The 24,094-nt window shown below is 35.8% G+C and overlaps 1 protein-coding gene across 4 annotated transcripts; it reads left to right on the top strand.

Moving 5' to 3' along the window:
• Positions 1-975: 975 nt before the first annotated feature.
• On the top strand, positions 976-23,282 carry LOC131435196 (casein kinase II subunit beta). 4 transcript variants are annotated; one of them, XM_058602835.1, is made up of 7 exons: positions 976-1,153; positions 1,510-1,585; positions 14,242-14,344; positions 14,430-14,621; positions 14,694-14,883; positions 15,099-15,285; positions 22,687-23,282. In XM_058602835.1, the coding sequence occupies exons 2-6, from the start codon at positions 1,514-1,516 to the stop codon at positions 15,253-15,255; spliced, it is 714 nt and encodes a 237-aa protein (XP_058458818.1). In that variant the 5' UTR covers positions 976-1,153; positions 1,510-1,513; the 3' UTR covers positions 15,256-15,285; positions 22,687-23,282. The 4 variants fall into 4 exon arrangements, with proteins under 4 accessions (XP_058458818.1, XP_058458817.1, XP_058458819.1 ...); XM_058602834.1 differs by having other exon boundaries at positions 22,682-23,282; XM_058602836.1 differs by having other exon boundaries at positions 977-1,153; positions 15,099-15,180.
• Positions 23,283-24,094: the final 812 nt, after the last annotated feature.

The raw sequence follows: 24,094 nt of genomic DNA, 5'->3' as shown, positions 1-24,094 counted from the left end.
CTCAGATCAATTTTTAATTAGTCGATGAATTTTTATTTTATCGTTAAAAGACATGAAAATTTTATCATTTTCCTTCTACATCCACTAAATAAATCAACATAAAATGAGTTTCGATCATTTTTAGGATTTGGTTACTTTTTCTGGCAATTGTACGAAACCCTACTTTGTCGGTAGAGAACTACCGGATGTAATCCTTTTTGGTTTAAATGAATTTTAAACTCTTAAATTCCGTGACTGTCCATATTGTGATGCGATACGGTCGTTTCCATAAAAACGAATAGATTTATTCTACATATTTTCGGTAACTCTCTTTTAGGGACACATCATGAAAACAGTTATTTTTGGTTCCAAAATCATCACAATGATTGATAATTTTTAAAATATTTGTAACTTGTGTGCATTTTGAAATAACCCCTGAACAATCGTATCAAAGCCGAAACAAAACAAAGCCTTGGTATTACATTCATTTTGTGGCATTTTACAGTTTCGACAGACTTTGCAGCCGATTCATAGCATACATAATCATTGCATGGTTGGCGCTACGATCCTACTGACACTATGAACCAAAGCCGAAGCACGAAATATATTAATATTATAATGATCGTTCTCAACGTGCTCAGAAGTTTCGTAACCATTTTTTTTACGTTTCATCTTGTTATTACTATTTTAAAAAAATTCTCAAGTCAAGAAAATTGTAGTGAATTAGAAAAAAGTACTTCTGCTACTCATTTCAGTGTATGTTGTTTTAACCGTGTACAAAAAAGTGCGCACAACACCTCATTAATTTAAAAATCAACTGTGAAGATTGTGTTTCGTGCACACGACGACACTGTCTTTGTCCCCAGAACATCGAAATAAGCTGATTTTTTCAGGCACCCTGCTCATTTTCAAATACAACTGTCACTTTTGGCACCGCCCAAACGTCAAATTTCGTGCGTGTTCGCCATATTCCTTTTTCCCAGTCACTGTCTCGTCATCTGTCGTCTCTCGCACGAAGTTGCGTTCGTTCGTTCCTTCATTCCATCAAAATTCGGGCATTCCCGGGCGCACAGTTGTACAGTGTGAACCACGGTTCTAGTTTCGATTGATTTTTTTCGTATTTTTTATTTCTTCAAGATTTAATCATAAGCGTGGCTAGCCAGGGAATAAAAAGGTAATTTTCGACTGGAAAACGGCGTTTTTTGTCGGAAAACTTGATTTCAACTGGTGGAAAACGTGTCAGTGCTTACTTTGGGCTAATTATCGGCGTTGCGGGCGGTGTCGATACCACGAAAAACTCATCAAGAAAAATCGCCCGAGCAACAAAATCGCTCGTGAATTTCATCAACCATTTTCGCTGTGGCTACCGCTGGCTGTCAAAAAAAAAGCAAAAATCAGTCTGCCGCAATAATTTTTGTTTCCCGTACCGTTTCTGGGCAGTAATTAGTACAGTTGGACCGGAATCAAACGGGAAATTTATGATTGAGTGAATAGTTAATGATTTTGTTTACTTATTTCCTTCAATTGCAGGAAAATGAGTAGCTCCGAGGAGGTTTCTTGGATTTCCTGGTTCTGCGGACTTCGTGGCAATGAGTTCTTCTGTGAGGTGAGTACTGAATACTTCCGCTCGGAACTTGATCGTGTTAATAGTTTGAAGAAATTCATCGAACAAGTTTGCAATAAGTTAGTGTAACTGTAAATTACGGATTACTCATCAAATTAACAATAATTAGTGGTCAGTATTTTTTTCTTTTGAACAAGGAATACTGTCTGTTTATGCTAATGAATATAACATAATCGAATATTGAAAGTTTGGGTGTCCACCGATTTCTAAAAATATTTTGATTAATTCTATCGATAAAATTCATTACCAACCAGTTAAAATCATTCTGTTGTGATTATACGTGCAATTTCAAAGACTAGAAAAAGTACTGTCTGAGCCAAACTTATATTTACTTTGCATTATCTAAGCGAATACTTAGTTCCGATCGTTGTAGCCATTTTGTTCCTATTGCGTTTTTAATTCATACATCGCTGTCACATTAATTAGTTTAGGTCTATTTATGTCAATAGGTTGTAATGCTGTTCGATTATGTGTTATCTTTCATCTAGTTGCATATTGTAAACCAATTGATTTCCATTGAGATGTATTCCCAAAACCTAACAATCTATTCAACTAATAGTGCAATCAATTTTTTGTTTGTTTCAATATATTAGCTGTGGTTTTCTACTTCAGCATTTGAAATATTCGGAGACACTTTTGTGACTACGTTCCGATTGACAACGCATAAATTTTGACACAAGTTTGAAGCTTGCAATTTGGATTGTGTTGATTTGAAGATGGAATTAAGATTCATTAATTAGTTCCAATGATATTTTGATCGTGTCGCTTTCCAGATAAACTCTGATGTGAATCAAAATTTGGTTGCGAAAATAGTTGAAGTCGAAAGTCGTTCTCCGTATAGGAATGAAATAAGTATTTGAAACATACTTGAATTTACGTTTCGTCTTAGACTCATCAGTGCCTAGCAGGTTATGTTGAACTGCTACCTCCGACCTGACGGTTCAACATAAACCGCTAGGCAGACGTAAAGTTAATGCTTTTTTAAATATTACACCTAAGTGTAATATCAAAACTGACGTCTCGACGAAACTAGTTTCGACTTGCTAGCCGTAAAAATTGTGAGTCTAAAACGAAACGTATATTCAAGTAAATATGGTTATGTGCATCTATCATAAATTAGGGGGTAAAACCTTTTGTCCCTTAAACTTACTATTTGAAACATGTTTTTCGATTACTGCATTGAACAACGGACGTGAAATGTCGGATGAATTTTGATGTCCCATGGCAGACACCGAAATGTCCGCTGGATTTGGAATTTCAGATATCGATGAGGAAACATCTGCCGTTGAAGCCGGTTACGACACTGAACAAAATATTCTTTTTAAATACATGTGAGTCTTTACGACAGAAAATCTTATCCGCAAAACACGTGTTTGTTCGGTTTTGATGAAAGTTAATCCATTTTATTAATATTTACTATATTATCCAATGACAACATATTCATTTAAGTTAACTTAACCGCGAACTCTCAACAGCCAGTAATACTGGTTTCTTAAATGAACAAAATACTTGACTGGTGCACTTATCTCTTCCGGAAAATACCCGAAGGAATGAAAGATTCCCAGGATACTTGATCTTGAGCCGTCGTTTTTCAGTCATACTCCCGCTAAACACACGCACCCACCTTGATTGCACACACCCATCGAATGCGACATCTGATCTCTTTCAGGTTCTTTACAGAGAATCGCGTAGGCCTTTTTACTTAGCTTAAACTTTCGTCTTCCAATGCTTGCATTACCAGTTTATGTTAAACTGTTGAAGGCCACCAAACGGTTCAACATAAACCGCTAAGCCTAAATAGCAGTGGTGGTAAATTGCGAACCGAACGCCGATGCTTCTGCAAATTTACTCAAAAATTTTCATCGATAGGTTCGAAAATTATTCCCTCGGTTAATGCGAAGGTGTTCTGTGCTCGGCGTTCGGCAAAGCAATCTGATTCGAACCGTTCGGTTGGCGGACCATCGGCGAGGGCCGAGTAAACTGTGTTCGATACGATGGTTTGTTGATTTCAGTTCTCGCATCCTGGTTTTGAAATTATCAATGCACACGTGATCAGCACAAAAAATTGTTTTGCTCGATTGATAAATCGCTCAATAGCAATTCAAATGGCATTATTTTGGACATTATTAGTGTGCGTAGGGTGGATCGATATGGAAAATAGGAAGTTTTGGATCTTTTGCAAATTTTATGGTTTTTGATTATAGAATCAATAACAATAAGAATTGAATAGTTTGGAACATTTCAACAAACGTAGAGTGGCTCAATATGAAAAGGGTTTTTTTTTCTCTTGAAAATTCGATGTTTAATAAACTGGTGAGTCAATAGCAAAGAAAATTGAGCAATTTCAGGTATTTTCAACGAGCGTATTTAAATTTGATGTTGTGTTGATTGTTGAATCAATATCAATTCAACTTGGATAATTATCGACATTTTCAGAAAGCGTAGAGTGGCGCAATTTGAAAATTTCAATTTTTTACTAATTCGATGATTTATTAAATAGTAAAAAATCTTTGGAAATTATCAGCCACCGTAGGGTTTTTCTAAAATTGTAATGTAGCAATATGTACCAAACCATTTAGTTGGCAAGTTTAGTTTTATTATTTATGGTTCGATGAAATGTCTACCTACAGCATCAAAACTAAATTCTATTTCAGTTGATGAGCAAAGCAATAGCGCATTGAAAATTACAGTCGAAATCACAGGCACTTCGACGATTTGTATGTTTTAATCCGATGGTTCACAACTACTATTTATATATTAATCAATACAGCATACGATTTGGCAAAATAGTTCACAATTTCTCATATAAAGCTGCCTTACCACCGAACAAAATGCTTAACATTCTAATATTCCAATAGCTATCAATTAAACTTGAATCAGTAAAAGGTAAAATATTCCCATATTTTTATATTAAGCTACTCAACGCCCACTAAAAATGTCAAAAATTATCCTATTCGAATTTAATTCATTCACCAATCTATAAAGCATCGGATCTGCAAATTCAATTACTTACATTTTTCAAAAAGGACCACACAACGCTCGCTGGAAATTGGAAATCCTATTGGAACTGCAATTGATTCATCAATTAATAGAACATTGAATTGACATTAGTCAAAAATTTTAGAATTTTCCAAATAGCACCACCCTACGCTCGTCGAAAATGTCCAAAATTATCAAATTTTTATCGCTCTTGATTCACTAATGAAACGTGAAATCAGCAAAAGTCAAAATATATACAAATTTTCATATTGCGCCACCCTACGCTCGATGAGATTAGTCCAAAAAATTTCTATTTTCCATATACCGGAACCCTACGCTCGTTGGAAATGCCCAAAATTAGTCAATTTTAATTGCTATTGACTCACCAAGTTATTCAATATCGAATTTGCAAATGTTAAAACATTTTCAATTTATCATATTGAGTCACCCTACGCTCGCTGGAAATGTACAAAATTACCATACTCTGCTAAGCTACCCAAACACTGAAACGTCCAGCCGCAGCTGACAAAGTTCGGTTCATCCGAAGCAACAGCCTATAGTACTCGAATCGGATGTTCATGAACATACTAGTAACGATAGGCTCACTACCTAAAGCATCGGTTCTTTCACCATCAGCATCGCTTCTTGGTTCGGCAATGCTAACTCGAACGATGGTATCGACTAATTTATACTCGCAATGGTGGTTCGCTTCTTGGTTCGGAACGAACACGTTTTGCGTGTTCGAAATCGATGCTTTACCACCACTGCTAAATAGTCTCAAATAGTGAAATCTAGAGTGGATATCCGATGGTTGTATTATTCTGTTTCTGGTCGCGCTTTTCTTTATGTTAACGAACTTTATCGGTTTGTCGGATTATGATGAATCTCTTCCTTCTCTGTGCGATTTATCCGGCCTAATTTGTGTGTTCCTGTGGTCCATCACCTATATGTCGCCAAGGATGAACTGAAAAACATTTAACGAAATTTTACGAGGACTGTGGTTTTGATACCAAAGTACGTCTCCAGTCCTCAGATCGCTTAAATTATCTTGTTTGTTTACAAGATTGTCATCAGATGGGATTGTTTTTCTGGGCGATTTGGTGTAGTGGATTTGTATTTGACGAATTTCGCACCAACTCGAACAAATGTTCACAGTACAAATCCTACAGAAAAATGTTGTATTAGTTGTATTTACAAAACTAATGCCCTATGCTTTGAATGATGAGCTACAGGGTGCCCTCCCTCCCAGGGTTTTTGAGTCATAAATTTATGCATTCGTTCTGAGCGGATGAAGTTAGTCGTAAAGGATTATTCAAACTTTTCCCATCCGACTCTGACGTGTGCGATTGATGTTTTCACAACATGTCCTATATCGATTTGTATCAAGAAATAATTGGACGGTGCTGATTACATGGTCGGATCAGGAAGGTTTCAGTGATCCTCAGTTTTCCTATAACATAGACATAGTCTTCTAAATGTGTCTCTAAAGAGTTACGATTCACGCGGACCATTTCATCCAAACACCCAGTAGTACATGTATCTTTTGTTTTAGACTTCAGTGTTGTTGATTGTGCCCGCCCATGGTTGGTGGGCTTGACGGTATTGCAAACATTATCAGATACGATTAATTATCGGTAATGAATTATGAAACGACTTGGATAACACGTTGATGGCATTACGCTCCCACATCCGGGGTTGGAGATGCCGGTAGGGCTTAATTAAGCACTTTTTTATGTTTCATTTTCATACTACAGGCCCTTATTACGAAGGTGGAAATTAAATGAAATTAACGTACTCAATTCAGGTCCAAAACGATAACGGAACAGTTGAACGGTGAATAATGTTCATCTTCGACGTTTGTTGTTTATTACACAAACCGTACCATCGAATACTGTGGAACAGAACAAAGTAATAACGTCTGAATATGTGAGCAAGCCACTGATAGCTGTTAAACGGTGTTCATCCAGTTTATTTTGTGAGGGTGTGTCGTTTGGGACCTGATAAGTGAGATGAGGTGTGAGTGAAATGTAAGAGGAAGTGCATGCAAGAACGTTAATAAAAGCAACCGTTTCAGTTTAGTACTAACGATCGACCAATAGAAGAGATAGATATTAGGTAACGATACCCGCATTCATCTCAAAACCATTAGTCATTGCATATACGGAAATCATTGGCTCGAGTGAGATCTGTTGCCTCTGTTCGATAGATTGACTTCAAGAGTAAGATGAAATTAGAAGCATTTCGCGTCGTTAAAACAGCAGTATTGAACCACTTCCGAACAACGACGAGACGAGGCAAAGACTTTGTATTCGATTTTATCACAATTCATTTATTGAAAGTCGAGTGATTGCTAAAATAACATGGTGACTCTACTGATGAGATGACTATTGGCACACTAGTTTTAGTTAGGATCTATTAGAGTAGAAATAGTAACTCAATGTTGTAATACTTGCGTGTGGAATACATGTAGGTATGTATGCATGTGTGTATGTGTGTGTGCCTGTGTGTATGTATGTATGTATGTATGTGTTTTTGTGTGTATGTACAATATACATTTTACCGTGCCTTTGGGTGCGTTGTATCAAATTGGCAGTGATGCACTTCGATTGTGAGTCAGTGTACACCAGATGCCCAAAAGTGCCTGAGCGGATGGTGACACTATCAAGGATCAACCGAAGACAACTAAATGTGAACATGCTGTAGTAATACTTATGGGACCCAAGTGTCAATATAATTTAAATAAAAACGCATGTCCTCAGCTCTTTTCCGTCAAACCATCATGACCGGCCTCAAAAAGATCTTATTAAAAAACACTAATCTTTTTTTTCGGAAATGGATGACTGAGAATGAATAAGAAAGCTGAAAAATTGGAAAATAATTAATTAACACTCTTAGGAAATCTTAGATACAAAATGGAACATGGGTAAGAATAAAAACACATACAACTAACTTTTACATTTAAGGAAATAAAATAACATATCAGCAAAAGTACGGAATGGAAATAAAACAGAATGATAATAAAAGACACTTACGAAACACAATTGAATACAACCACTGGAATTGAGGTAAAACAGAATATAAACTATGACCAAAGGTAAGAAAACCAACATAAATAAATAATAAAATCTGTTGGGTAATAATATAATTTCCTCATATTGAAAGAGGTGTTTATGCGCTAATTCGGCCTGATACAAACTAACGGGGAGGGAAACACATTTTGGACGGGGCTATAAAGCTGATTGGAACCCTTTCCCCACCAAAATGCAATATAAGGAATTACCTTTATTCCAAATTATCTGTATATACTTGTTTAGATAGATGGTAAATGACTCCATCGGATGACAGTTTCGGTTTGCCTTTATTTGTTAATAATATTTCATAAGTTTCCGAACTGCCATTTCGACGTTCAGCTACGCAGCACGAATAACGAATAATTCCAAAGTAGTTTTCCTACAGCGATTTATGCTTTAGCAATTAAATATTGACAGTGCTCATTTCAACAAATAATTGTGAAGTGCAATTACGTGATGTTACGATGTTAGTGATTAGTCAAGTCTTGGGCGCTCGAACATACGACAACTGGCTTGTAAGACCAGCGTCCTATGCATTGAACCGCCAACCCGGGACATTTCCATTACTTGGAACCAGTATAGCCGAAGTCGGTTCGTTTAGTAAGTAACTAATATAGCCTACAAACTGAATCAGTTTTGAGCCAAATCTAGAAGAATTTTACCCTATTTTTGCATCGTCGCTCTAAATGACGGTGTGCAATTTTAAACGCGCCATCTATGAGAAAAGTTAGAACACATATTTTCTTTTTTTTGCACATTTTACCTCATAACTCCCGAACCGGAAGTCGGATCCAAATAATATTCAGGAATTTTTCATGGGACCTCAAGACCGGAGGGCCGAATGTCATATACCATTCGACTCAGTTTGTCGAGTACGCAAAATGTCTGTGTGTGTATGTATGTGTATGTGCGTATGTGTGTATGTAACGTTTTTTTGCACTAACTTGGCTTTTTGGAGATGGCTGAACCGATTTTCACAAACTTAGATTCAAATGAAAGGTCTTGTGGTCCCATATAAAATTCCTGAATATTATTTGGATCCAACTTCCGGTTCCGGAATTATGGGGTAAAATGTGCAAAAAAAAAAGAAAATATATGTTCTAACTTTTCTCATAGATGGCGCGACCGATTTGCACAAACTTAGGTTCAAATGAAAGGTCCTATGGTCCCATGCGTAATTCCTGAATTTGATGAGGATCCGACTCCCGGATCCGGAAATATAGGGTAAAGTGGGTTAAAAATTGTATACCATCACTGAAAATGGGGAAAAACATTAAAACAAATTTCTAAATCGACCTCAAATCTTTTCCAATTGATAGTTTTTATCAGTAGACGGTCAAACAAACCGATTTCGGTTATTCTTTTAAGAATCGAAGAAAATTATTTTGAAGAATACCACAGTATTATATATGATAGTATGATTGATATGAGTAAGGCATCATTACACCACTAGGTGGATTGAAACAGGTTTTTTGTTCGATTTCATTTGATATTTGTCAATTCTGCATGTACATACAAAAACACGAATCTTGAGGCGAGGTAAATGAGATTGAAATCACAGAGAACAGACATCCAAGTGGAGATTTCAATGTGTGTAAGAAATTTTATGGTTGTTTCAAAATGCAATCGCCAAGTAGAAATTCTCTGGCAGAGACGCTTCGAGCAGCCCAGTTTGCCATGGTAGATGTCGAGAATTTCGTCCGGACCATTCCAGTACGAAGTAAGCAATCGCATCAATCAAGACATTAGAAAAGATCTGTACAGCAATGTTGACATCATCGTTGCCAAGAATTTCATCCCAGTCGCTGTTTGATAGAAAGTCAATCATGCTATTATAGTCGGCTCTATTAAAATTATAGCTCATGATGACAGGTGTGTCATGGTTGAGGGGAGGAACGTTTCGTCTCGCAAATGATTTGCAGCGGAGGATGATGTCGAAAAGATTGACCAAGACGAAGTGGCAGCACCGATCCTGGGTGCGACATCTGATGGAAAGCAGAAGTCGAGCATTATTTCGGCCGCACTTTCTGTAAAGTGGCGATGATTTTTCTCAGCCGCTGTATCGTGTTTAATCAAAACCGAACATCGGCGATAGAGAGAAATAATGATGCATAAAATAGAACCGAACACTGGTAACATACATTAGTATGGTACTTCGCATCTAGTGTGAAAAGTTATTACACCTTTACTTTTCAGTTGTTATATTTCTTCTGACAATCTCCAGTCCTTATTCTATCAAAGCCTAATATCTACTAATTTACATATTTCTTATCGACTAATTCATATGTTCTATTCTTTTTTTTTGGGGCCAATAAGGTGTAGAATGGTTAAACCAAATACCATGTTTTACAGCATTCTTCGAAATCTCTTCCTATGAATTGTTTTGCGTTATCGGAGTCTGGAAAATATCCTATTCAACTTTTAAACTGTTTCCTACTACTTATTCTATTCATTATTTCCAATTCTTTATATCTGCTGAAATAATCGATTATGACCAACAGATATTCACCTGTTGGAAGCGGTCGTATAAAGTCTATAGCGACAACGATCCACGATTTTAATGGCAATTCTCGACGGCTCATCGCAACTGGTTGGTGTCCTCTTTTGTCTGTTAAAAATTTCCGGCATACCGGATTTCCCTGCCATAGGCGACGGTTTTGTAGGAGTAAGCGATATATCAATGGGAAAGCATAACTCTGATTGGTCAATCGATGCAAAAGCGGAGCTGTTGGAAGCACGCGAATCTATAAATATAAGCGAAATTATAGCTAACGTTTCAGTCCTACGTGTAGCATGCCAGAGATAGGTTGATGCTAGACAGCAAGACAAAAAGTGCCATAAAACGATTTGAAGCTTGTGTCATGCGAGTTCTTATAAAATTCCATGTTATGTCGTTTTCGCCTGAGAAATTTGCAACTACCTCAGGTAAATTTTGAGTGCTTTAGATTAATTTCTAATTTATATAAGATTAACTCGATTAATAATGAGAAAAGGTTTATCGCTTCAACCGAAATCGCAGAATGGTAGAGAAACATAACGCTATAAAAATAACTGAATGCATACAAAATTTGAACACAAGCGGCGGGTAGGGTCTAACACTTTTGAAAAATCATTATTATTTTCTTATATTAAAACATTTCAAGAATATTCTGTGAAATTTTCAAATCTATCGGAACAAAACTCTGGAAGTTGTGAGCCTTTACTTTTTTTTATCTCATACTGCGAAGAAGTAAGAGCTCGGCACACAGGCCCAAGATTTCTGCTTCGATTGACATAAAAACTTGACAAAATATTCTTGAAATGTTTTATTATGACAAATTATAAAAGGAAAAATATGATTTTTTGAAAATAATAAACCTTATGGGCTCCCTTGAGTAATAAATTGTTTCCATTGATTTATAGACAAAAAACTTAAGGCCATCGTCCAAGTACCATGCGCGCGGGTGGTTTTAGGAAATTTCGAAAAATTTGACAAAACCAAAAACATACAGACCTTTGAAATACTTTTATCTATCTACAGGGTGAAAATGACTGGAAAATTCGGAGGATTTTACGCTGAAAAAATGAGCTTTTTTGTAATTTTTCACAATTATTTGAAAAAATAATTCGATGGAATGAAATTTATTTTTCAAAAAAAACCTCATGCTGGCAACAAGGATCACATTCGGACACATTTTTGGAATACCTTTTCACGCTTTTCATGGAAAATCAACGAATTTCATATAACCGATTTCGTGGAAATTTTTAAAATTCGTGGATTTTCTATGAAAAGCGTGAAAAGGTTTTCCAAAAATGTGTCCGAATGTAATCTGTGTATCCATAATAAAGTTTATTTGAAAAAATAAGTTTATGTCATCGCTTTATTTTTCCAGATAATTGTGAAAGATCACAAAAACACTCATTTTTCAGAGCTATTTTTGATAAGACTCGGAAAATCCTCCGAATTTTCCAGCCATTTTCACCCTGTAGATAGATAAATGTATTTCAAAGGTCTGTATGTTTTTGGTTTTGGCAAATTTTTCGAAATTTCCATCGAAAATTTCCTAAAACCACCCGCGCGCATGGTACTTGGACGATGGCCTTAAAACAATTGACAGATTCTCTTTGTTTACTTTCTCTTTCGATTATATCTGCGTTATTACGCAATTGTTCGTTACATGTATAATACTATTACAAAGCTGGTGATATTTTCTTTCATTCTATATACAAATTTGGTAAGTGAACGTTAAAATTTAGGTGTTATTAACAGAAGAGAATGTAAACAAAGAGAATCTCTCATTGGTTTATGTGCCCTTATGAAATGTTCATGTCGTAATGATTCATGTACTAGCTTGTAGAACGCGTTGCGCACAAAAGAGTCGTGCTGCTTGGGAGAAAAATAAGCATTTATTTTTATATGGATCGATTCCATTATTTGAATCCTATACTAAATCGGCTCCATCAAGCAAATAAAATATATCTTGTAGTTCCAAACCTCACTGGCAAATGATTGCATTTGAATTGGCAAATATTCCAATTTTCCATACTTTTTCTGAAAATGTTTTAGTTAAAAAAGTTTCAATAAACCCCATTTTTGCGACTTTTGCCTGATTTCTATCGAAAGATAACGGCCTTAGACCTATTGTTTCCTTCGAGAACAACGGCTATCGCCTATTTTCTTCATCTCGCAGCGGCTATCGCCTTCTTTTCTATTTAGAACGTCTATCACCTTAGTTTCTTACTCAATCTTGTTTGTAGAGTTTCCGTTAAAAACTCTTTTTACCTGGATAATTTATCAGGTTACTCCTCGTCACCAGATATGGTACTTCGCATCTCGAGAGAAAAGTTATTACACCTTCATTTTTCAGTTATTATATTTCTTCTGACAATCTTCAGTCCTTATTCTATCAACGCCTACTAATTAACATATTTCTTATCGACTATCACAATTAGTACCTGCACCGCGGTTCTGGTTTCTTCAACACAGCCTTAACTCGTGCACATGTGTGCTTGGTACCGATGGACTCGATTGTGTTTTCAAAACCGAGGTGGCGGTTTTTTTTCTCTCCTTTCGAACACCGCAGCGTGCACCGTTCGCAAAAGTGATATGAGTTAATTTGGACATCGACTACCATGATCTGCAAACTAGATATTTATTAAACAAATTTAAAGGAAATCGCCACTCATCACTGTACATAGTGCCAGAGTTTAGTGTGTAATATTTATAGCAAACAGACTTGACAGTGTTCATACCAACAAACAAAATCAAATTGTAAGATATGTAAACGAAATGAATCGACAAATTTTTTTGCCTTCTGGACGTTGTTCGTAATGGACGTATTAATGTGGAACACATTTTTGTTTTCTATATAGTGGTGCAAATTAGAAACTCAAGAAAAACACACGTAGAAATGTGGTCAGGTTTTGAACAATTACAGCTCAGTCAATTTTGTATCAATTATTATTATTATGTCACCATTTGATTGGAAATATTTCTACGAATTAATTTGAATGTTCATAGCCATGTATTTTTAATTGTATATCATTGAAATGTTGATTAATAGCTAGCAGTGTCCTATTTTGTCCGCAAAAAATCTCCGGCATACCGGATTTCCCTGCCATAGTCGACAGTTTTGAAGGAGTAAACGATATATCAAATGGAAAGCATCGCTCTGATTGGTCAATCAATGCAAAAGCGAAGTTGTTGGAAGCACGAGAAGCTATAAATATAAGCAAAATTATAGCTAACGTTTCAGTCCTACGTGTAGCATGTTAGAGGTAGGTTGTTAGACAGCAAAACTAAAAGTACCATAAAACCATTTGAAGCTTTAATTGGTATGCTCTGATCTTGAGTCATGCAAGATCGGATGAAATTCCATGTTATGTCGTTTCGCCTGAGAAATTGAGAACTACCCCAAGGTAAATTTTGAGTGCATAAGATTAATTTCTAATTTATATAAGATGAACTCGATTGATAATGAGAAAAAGTTTATCGCTTCAACCGAAATCGCAGAATGGTAGTGGTAGAGAAACGCTATAAAAATAACTGCTTGCATACAAAACTTGAACACAAGCTTGGCGAAGAGAAGCCTAAATATCGATATCCTTATCGCAAGCATGTACAAACATATAATTGCATACATTTGGGATATTGATGTAATTTCGTCGGCCACAAAACAAATTCAAATCACAACAAATATAGTCTATAGTCTGCGTTCGCGTGTAAGGTGTTGGTTCCTAATAAAGATTAATCTAAGCAGACTCTCGTGCATTTGCGGATTCAAAAGTGTGACTACTAATTGAATATGTCGATCATTAGAAATTTTGGTTGCCTTGTTCCACATCATCGAATCGAATATTAAAAGGAAATATGCACAATTGAAAGTATACCAATCGAAAATTATTCCAAATGAAACAATAACAATTTTCATTTTATGTCAAATGACATTATGTCAAACAAAAGTTATTCCAAACGAGTTTGTGCCAAGCAAACTTAGGCCAAATAACGTCCACCCTGATAAAAACTGCAACATGAAATTATCGTTTCAAAATCAAATAATTGACTCAACACAACCACCTCTCTTCTATCCCTACTATGCTGTTTCTCAGGTGGACGAAGACTATATTCAGGATAAGTTCAACTTGACCGGACTGAACGAACAAGTGCCGAACTACAGACAGGCACTTGACATGATATTGGATCTGGAACCAGGTAAGTAGACGCCCTTCGCACCTTCATTTACTGTAGTTGGCTATTTGCCAATGGTCGCATTTCTGGTTTCATCTTCCAAACGCAGAGGATGAGATAGACGACAATCCGAACCAGTCCGATCTGATCGAGCAGGCGGCCGAAATGCTGTACGGCTTGATCCACGCTAGGTATATCCTTACCAATCGCGGTATAGCTCAAATGATAGAGAAATATCAAAGCGGCGACTTTGGTCACTGCCCGCGGGTGTACTGCGAGAGCCAACCGATGCTTCCATTAGGTTTGTTCATTGGTTTCCGAAAGCTGGCTGAATCTATTCACATCCTTTTTTTTTTCGTAATTTTAATCAAAGGTTTATCCGATGTGCCCGGTGAAGCGATGGTGAAAAACTACTGTCCAAAGTGCATCGATGTCTACACACCAAAGTCCTCGAGACACCATCACACGGACGGGGCCTACTTTGGCACCGGTTTTCCTCACATGCTGTTCATGGTACACCCCGAGTATCGCCCGAAACGTCCCGCCAACCAGTTCGTGCCGCGGTGAGTCAATTCGTATAATAGTGTAACGCATTGTAACATGCGTCACAGGCAGACCTGTGCCGAGTAAAACGTCAATCTCATGGCAGTAAATGAATGTCAACCCAGTTAACGAGATTACCGTTCCACTGGGTAGCAGCACGTATCTGTCTTTTTTGTAGTGTAAAAGCTCTCCAGGATATCTGATAGCCGTTTTCGTTCTTTCATTCCCATTTCAGCTTGTACGGCTTCAAGATCCACTCGTTAGCCTATCAAATTCAGCTTCAGGCGGCTGCCAACTTTAAAGCGCCATTGCGAGGGGTAATAAACAGTAATCGGGGCCCTTTGGAAAATGTACTAGTATCAAAAGCTCCGAAAACCGAATGCAAAGCTTAGTCGTTCGAATAAGTTTGCACTGTGCATTGAGTATACATATTTTTTTTTATATTGTTACAAAATTTTGCATCCGAGGAACATTGTGTCCTTGTGTGATTCTGTATCTAAAAAATTTCGTTGGTATGAAAATTGAAAATATCTAAACAGTCAGTTTTATGAAGGTTATATTACATAACCGAATTGCATTAAGAACCCAAACTTTATTTTATTTCAAATCATATCATTGCATTTTTGGTTTTGCACAGAGTCGTTTGAACACCGAAAGAAAGCATGGGTTGCCTTTGGATATTGTTCTAGGATATTCCCAGAAACTACCAAGTCTACAAAAGTTTAGACAAAAAATTGTTTCCAATTAGTCTGAAGCGATCGCGATTAGAAACTCACTCCTTTGTAATTGCAATTTTAATACATTGAATATGGCCTGAGTTAGATAGGATTATTGTAGTATCTAGTAATTGTGTTGATTGATGATATTCAAAAGTTCTCGTATTGAAACAACGGATAGCACCGTGTAATCGACCGACCAATCCTTAATCAGTACTTTTTCCAAATAAAAATACCTACAATCCCTCAAAAATTTTAGTGCACTGCGCAACAGAACGTGTTCAACTCTTTTTTTTTCAGAAGACTGGGTTCAAATCCTAGAATAATTTCCAGGAGTAACCCAAAGTGTGCACTATTGTTGGACGTAATGAATATTTGGCTATACCCTTCTGTACAGTACAGTACAGTCCCACCCTCGAATCCGCATTGCTGATAATCTGTTCAGTTAGTGATTTTTTTGCTATTAATCTCGTCAGTTCTCTAAAAGGAATAATTAAATAAATATTAAATCTTAGAAAAGGCCAAGGTCAGTCTTTTATGATGTACCTCATCTACAGCTAGAAGAATAGGTTAAAAACTACAATAGTGATGAAACTCGAAATGTTATTAATAAAGACATCACTCAAATATCAATAGAAAATCCAATTACCTCACTTGATTTCACGAAAGCTGTTTTATTGCTGGATGAATTAGTGAAAGTTTAGTGTCATAAATTGATCGATTCGCGAAATTCACCTGGAACACAACCTAATCTGCTCAGATTACATTCTTTCAACCTCATCTAAATTGCAATATACGATTCTTACAGGAATCCTAACATTTAGACACATATTCCAGTCTATCTACTGGTTCGTCCCCAATAAATGACATGCATTTTTATACGATAACTACGAACGATATGTGTCTTGTTTGTTAAAAAAATAATATCATCCTTATCGCCCATCTGGTATAAGCAGTATGATAGAATTGAAATTATTGACAGAATTAGACTAGCTAAAGGAATCTCATCAATTCGTAATAAATATAATTTTGGCTACTTCAAGGCGACCATAGCATTTTTTAGGTTTTACCTTTTTGGTGTTTCGATGCATTATGTTTGTTTGCCATTACTTACTACCTGTGATTATCAAAAGATGATGTTCTGACTGGAAGCCATACCGATGTATTTGTATTGGCGAATTCCGTTTGCACTGCTCTAACTTGAATGACAGTCCCGTATGAAAAATTTTCTGTGTTTTTTTTTTTTTGTTAGGTTTTTTACAATATGACTTGCCACGCTAGTACGATTCTCGGAAATTTTGGATGAAATAATTAGTTTTTTGCTGTGTAAACTACGCTTTCTTCAAGAAGAATCCTCTAGGAAAACAATGTGTTATAAACAGATGGTTCAAAAATCACATTGCTTGCTAGCGTTGGCAACCAAATATTGTAAACACTTTGGTATGACGACATACATGTAAAATAAACATGCTTGGTTTTAATACCAACTAGTTCGAACTGTGTGACAAAAGCAAGCACGTGGTTTTCAGTTGCACTTGGCTTACTAAAGCAAAGAGTTATGTTTGCCCCACCTGTGTCTACCTCATTGCTATGAAACCAGTTGAAACTCATAAGCGAATACGTTGGTAGACGAACGCGAAGATTCTCGTATATCGGTCGCTTCTTAGAGCAAATTCAGCAGCTAGAAGTTCTGTATGAAAGATCTATAATAGAGCAGAATCTGGAACAAAGTATCCCCAGTAAGCCGTTCTAGTTTTATTTATTCGACGAGTTCTTCTGTCAAATTTAAAACTGGTCTACTATGCCGTTCTATTTTTTGTATATTTGAAACACGAGTAAAACACTGCTGGGGCTGCCAGTTTTTTTTTGTCATAAAATTCAGATTTAAATTTTGTAACTGACATAAATTATGCATCTAGAACTAGAATACTATTGAATATGCCCTTAGTATGCTTTGCTTTTTTCACACTTCAAGGCAAAATGTCAAGGTTATATGAAATATTTACTGTCTCAGATTGACGTCATTTGTTTCAGGCAGTACTTGAGCAGTTATGTTCAGCCTCTAAAATACTCCATATGTGCAGTTCGGAACGAATTCCAGATAAAGGAGGAAAATTTGCAAACGGAATTCGTTATGAAATTTTATATGGATTCCTAATAAATGTCGCCGCCAACCGGTTGGTTTGAAAATCTTTTGTTTCCAGCTCAGTGGCAAGGATATGGGACGCTAGAAAGTTAGATCGTAACCAACATCTCGGGTATTCGGTTGGCGATCAAAGCGTTCAAAATATGATAAAAACAAATAATCGAACATTTTAACTTGAGTAAAATCTGAAATTTATTTAACACAGTGAAAAAATTCTGAGCAAATTTGTGTGGGTTTGGGCAAACCCCCGTTGCTAAGTGCGAAATCAACACAGTTTTGTGAAAAGTGTTTGTTTAATGAAACTACCCTGGGTCAATTTCAGTTTTCTCAAGCGAGAACGACATTAAATTTAGCTATTCAATTAAGAAAAACTATCGAAATGTCAAACTTTAACCATAAGTTTAAATCCTTTGCGAAATGGTTGACAGTCTAAGGACAAATTCAGAAGCTGCAAGTTTTATATGATAGATCTGAAATATAACTGAAATTGGAGCAAGCCGTTTTAGTTTTATTTATTCAAAAATTGTACTGTCAAACTTAAAACTGGCATGTGCTGCCGTTCTAATTTGTCTATATTTGAAAGACGAGTAAAACGCTGTTGGAATTGTCAGTTTTTCTTGTTATAATTTCTAGATTTAAATTTTAAAACTGACATAAAATATGCATCTAGAACTTCTGAATATGCTCTTAGAATAGATATCCATCACCGTGTTGCGATTAACTTATAACTAAAACTTGAACAAACGTAAACTTATTATAACTAAAAGGAACGTATATGGAAATTATAACAAGAAAAACTGGCAAAATGAATGATTGCGAGAACATAAATTTTTGTCACGAACTTCTAGAAGAATTTCTGGATGATAGTACAAAGAACATACATCCAAGCTAGTATAAACTTTTTCCAAAAAGCTGTGTAAAGCATACTAGTAAAAATTCGTTAAAAATAACCGTTGCGCTCGACTTTGCACGCATTAATTACCATTATATTAAAGCTCGAACGCAAGAGCCCATAAGGGATTACTGGGCTGCTCGAAACGTCCCTACAGGAGAATTGCCACTTCGTGATTACTTTTCAAAACAACCGTTAAATTTCTTACACACATTGAAATCTCTACTTGGATGTCTGTTCTCTGTGATGATAGTGAACAAGAGTGCTTGTGAATGAAACTGTATTATTCATTGCAAAACAATTACAGCTTATATTGTAAATTTCTGAAATGTCATTCAACGCTTTGACATTTCGTCTGTTAGATTTCGTTACACACGCTCGCAAGAAATTTAAAACAGTTTTATATTCGTGTTTCAAATATTCATTACCATTGTGAAAAACGCTAAAGCAGTTTCCTATGCTACTGCTTGATGAATTTACAAGAGAAAAACATCAGTTTGTTTAGAAAATGTTCCAAACTAACTGACTCTTTTGAATTTTCTTGTGAAATAATGCTCACTCGTTGAAAATTTCACCGGAATTCTAATCGCTTCGTGTGAGTTCCGTCATACATGTAATTATTTTTTTTGCTAGAATCAACTGAACGGAGCACGGTAGTGCGATGTATCAAATTTCGCATCGCATCGCTTCCACTTTTGCTTCGTTCTTATGTAGGTCCGAAGCACTGATTTGCTCTGATTATCATCACAATTCGTTGATTGTAGGCCTACACTGAAAATAATTTGCACGCTAGCATCATGTGCAAAGCATTCGTAGCATATCACTACTCGTAGAACACATGAAATTCATGAGAATATACTTTTAACTCATAAAATGAGTGTTGATATTTAGTGGAAATCATGCTACATTTATCTGAAATGCACATCAAAACGATAAGATATATCGTTACCTCTAGATTCTATATGATTCTCGGGTTGGCGGTTCAATGCATAGGACGCTGGTCTTACAAGCCAGTTGTCGTATGTTCGAGCCCCGACCTGGAAGGATTCTTAGTGTCAGTAGGATCCATAGTACTAGCCATGCAATGATTCTGTACACTAAGAATCGGCTGCGAAGTCGAATTCTTAGTGTACGAAGTTGTTGAAACAGAAAAAGGCTAAATTCCACAAAAGGAATGTAATGCCCAAGACTTTGGCAGATTCTATATGAATTTCATATGAATGTCACATTGTTTTTCACATAGATTTCGATTGAAACACAGTGGACCGAATCAAGTATTTTGCACATACATTTGTGCTGTACTTATTTCCAATAGAAAATGAAGTGTTTAACACATGTTCGATTCAATAGCAAAACACATCACATCCAAAGGAAAAACACACAGTGAAAAATAATCTCGTATCTTAGTGAATTTTCACATGAAATCTTAAAACAAATCGCTTTGGTTATGTATTGAAAGGAAAAAGCCTATTAAATTGAAGTGCTGTTGACATATGAATCGATCGTGTGAATTTTTTGTCAGTGTAGTAAACAGGACAGTAATGAAGTTGGTCAACTATATTACTCACAGCACTGCTCTCACAAGCCAGATATCGTATGTTCGACCCGGATCTGGAAATGTTTTTATGTCTTTTTCGTTGATGAAAAGTTTCTTTGATATAAGAATCAGATTCGTAATCTATTCGAATTTCAGTTCAATGCTTTTGAAACAAGGCTCGAAGCTAGTTTCAAACATACGGTTTGAAAGTAGTTAGGATAGAAACAGGGTTAAGTTCGGCATCCAACGAAAACGACACTAGTGTCAATCGGACCGTAGTACTAACCAAGCAATCGACATGCGTTGAAACAGAAGGTTAAGTTCCGTATCGGAATGTAGAACTTTGTTTTTCGTTCGCCATGAATCTAATGTGCTATGATTTACTTAAAAATGCATGAGAAATCTTTTCTTTTCAATTTCATGGTGTCACATATAGGTTCTTAGCAGAAACGTACGAGAAATCAAACTTCCATCGAATCCAAGAAATTCCCAACGAATTAAAAAATAAATTTGTAATTCAGTCGGACTGTTTTAAGATTAAATAAAGGAAAAATGATGCCATCATAAAACATTGTTGCTCATTCTTTCCGAAAAATTTTTTTTCAGAAAGAAAGATCTTCAATGCTGTGGGTAGTATGTGTTCGTGCTTAATTTCCCGCTTCTAATTATACGCTTGATGATTGATCATTGGAAACTGCTCAAGTAACGGATTACGCAAGTTTTTGTAGTTAAACAGTAAGTTCGATACGATTCTGTGAGCTTCTATGGTAACATGTGGTGCGTTTTCAATTGCTTGAATTCTATTTCGAAATTTTGTTCTACAAGTTACTCAAAATTGATTCTCTAGGTTCAGTTTTGGTTTATATTGAAAATATTGACTGCTTTTTTTTAATTCATCATTTTTCAATTCACGCTCTTCGTTTGTCTTCAATGTTTGGAGGCATTCTACGTATTTTAATGTTTTATATGTGATCTTTAAATTTTCACAATTTGATTAAACGTTTTACTTCACATCGCAATAAATTTAGCTTGTGAAATCTTGTATACTCCTGAGACAGAGCTCGAAACAGCAAACATTGAAATGATTTATATCACTTTGTCCGGTTTGACGTATAGTCGACTAGATCTAAGTTTACCTTCCAACATCCAACGAAAAACACACTAGGAAAAAATGATGGATGAAAATAACGAAAAATCGCTAAATTCAGAACCCGTAGTTTTTGTCAGAATTTGGAAAATATTTTTTTCAATTGAACTACTCAATATGTGATAAAACACAACTTTGGAGGTAATCTGATTAAATAGAACGCCGTCCTCATCACCTATCAGATCATATCTAGGGGACGGATATTTCAGAGGACGATGTTATCATCCATTAGAAGTAAATGGTACGATTCTGAAAGCCCCCGAAAGTTAAACAAAGCTTTACAAGACTATTTAATGGAACTAAGTAGCATTTCTTATCACATAGTCTGGAAATTTAAAGTACTTTATTCAAAATCAGAAAACTGTTAGTTGACTTGATCATAAGATAGCAGCCACATTATTTGATTGGAACATTAAAGTAGTATTTGAAATCATAGGAAATCTTGACAAATTATTCTGGTCTATAGTTGACTTAAGACGTTTTTTATATAATTCTTATCCTGTATTACTGTCAACGCGTTTAACAAATATGAAAAATAATGGTTTAACTGAAAAGTCTTCGTATCGCATCGATTCCGAATCAAAAATAATTTAAAGTTTTTGATTAGTTCCAATAGCTTTTGAAAATTTAAAAATTACCCATTTCACTACCTGACTTATGCGTAAAATGTTAGGTTAGTAGTTGACTTATATCATGTAGAAAATACAAAAACAAATCGTGGTATGTGTGCTACATGCTGGAAGAACCCTGCCATTCTAATGACCTGAGTTTTGGTGAGTTCATTTGGGTGACGTAGCCTAGTTCGTCTGGTATAGAGTGTGTGGAGCCTGGAACCCCTCAACCTCGGCCAGTGTAGCCAATAAAGGAAAACATTAATTGAGACTACAAATCACTTTTTTTAAGTAAATTTATGTTATGTAAATTATTTAACGTTTCATCATTCATTGTAGTTGTTGGTTGTAAATCCTTTTATCAATCTAGGTTTATCCATCATTGTTCGAATTGTGTTTCAATTAAAAGAAAACGATATGCCAGAATACTGTAAAATTTCTACAATAAATACACAATAATTAAATATTGTACTTGAATCATATGAAAACCGTTTGCCATAATACAGGAAACCCTGCTATTCGAGAGTAATGCAATCCGTTATCCAAGCCAAATAGTCATTACGTCGAACGACTAGTTTGCCAAATAGTTTTGAAGCTAAGAACCGCCAAAATAATAGCAGACTGACTACGCAGTGTATCTAAATGATTTACTTCTTCTCCGTCTCCTCCTTCCTCTGTTACGGCACTTTGGTGTATGGATCATACGAATAACAATAACCACACTCGATTCACCCCTTGCTCACCATCCCGCGTCGGTATTATTACCCAGTGAAGTGTTCAGCAAAGGTAATGGACAACTGAGGCGCCGAACGATCAGTCAAGGGAAAAGTAGTTTGACAAGCACCGGCAACGAGAATGGGACGACGAGAGGACGTGACTACTTGAACATTGAACAATAAACCCAATGTGGATACAACAACAGCTAGTGGTTGTTAAGCATAAAAAAAATAAAATAAAACTAGGGACAAATACAAAACAACAAAAAACACAAGTAAAAAAAATAGGGGAAGAAATGAAATTTCTAGATAAATAAGCGGAAAAAGCAGATGAAATACTAGCGAATAAAGCAAACAATTGTACATCCTCTAATACCACCAAAACCATGGAGTAAAGAAAACGAAACTAACAAACGCGAAAGCAAAACAGCATCGCATTAAAACTTAGGAGAACATCTTTCTAGAAAATGAGATAATCTATCTCACTAACATTCATAACACTATTGTCATTTCTTCTACATACATTTGAAAACGTTGAAGGATTGCATCCCATGCACGAGTCGGATCCTAGTGGTATAATTTTTGGAGATGTAAGTGGAACACAAAAAAAAACTAAATTAAATATAAACATAAACGTAAAAGTACACAAAATATCAGACGGAAAAAATAAATTAATTGAAACGTGATTAAAACAAAACAAGCAAACCCGAATAGTGAGGGAAATATACACCAGGGTTGAAATGGGATGGGCCAAACTAACGTCGGAAAAATCACAAACAGAAATCAGGCAGCAAGTGCATTCGGCTCCACAACTCAGATGCGGCTGTCTGGCACGTGCATGCAACATTTTGTAAAACCCCTTTTGTATATTTTTCTTTTAACCACTTTTATGGACAAAACCAATGAAGAAAACAAAATACACTTTACTCGGAAGAACTCAAGCCAGTCCTCTTTCAAATATTTTGTTTAGCAACTTCCTTTACCGAGTTAAGTTTGATTCTCTCCCAGATCCTATAAGTTCGTTGTTTAATTTGTCTATAGAACGTAGGTGGACAGAACAAATGTAACATTGTAAAATAAGTACATTTAGCTAACAAACAAAACAAAGCCGACCTGAAACTCAATGCGCGTCGTATCGATAGCCAGTTGACCTACATCAAATCAGAGGCACTATGAGAAAACAGTATCTCATTCAGCATCGGTAACCTAAAACTAACAAATTTACCTATTATAAGCAGAAAAACAATAGGATTTGACGCGCATTTTGATCAATTTGGTGAGTTGATTCAATGCATAGCAAAAAAAAGCAAAACTCAGCAATCAAGTATGGATCGTTTGAGTTAAATATTATCATTATTGATTAATTATTAACAGACATAATTATTTGCAAAAAATACACAATACAATACAAAACAGAAACTGAAATAGAATAATTATTGCTCTAATTTTATTATAATTATTATTGC

Source organism: Malaya genurostris, chromosome 3 (genome assembly GCF_030247185.1).
Source record: "Malaya genurostris strain Urasoe2022 chromosome 3, Malgen_1.1, whole genome shotgun sequence".
Lineage (NCBI taxonomy): Eukaryota > Metazoa > Arthropoda > Insecta > Diptera > Culicidae > Malaya > Malaya genurostris.
This window is presented reverse-complemented; position numbering and strand designations above follow the sequence as displayed.

What these genes read in the sequence shown, in the direction of transcription:
- LOC131435196 (XM_058602835.1), top strand. Translation starts at nt 1,514, where the DNA reads ATGAGTAGCTCCGAGGAGGTTTCTTGGATTTCCTGGTTCTGCGGACTT. An exon ending in GCAATGAGTTCTTCTGTGAG is followed by an intron (nt 1,586 to 14,241) that starts GTGAGTACTGAA and finishes GCTGTTTCTCAG; the next exon opens with GTGGACGAAGACTATATTCA. An exon ending in CCAACCGATGCTTCCATTAG is followed by an intron (nt 14,622 to 14,693) that starts GTTTGTTCATTG and finishes TTTTAATCAAAG; the next exon opens with GTTTATCCGATGTGCCCGGT.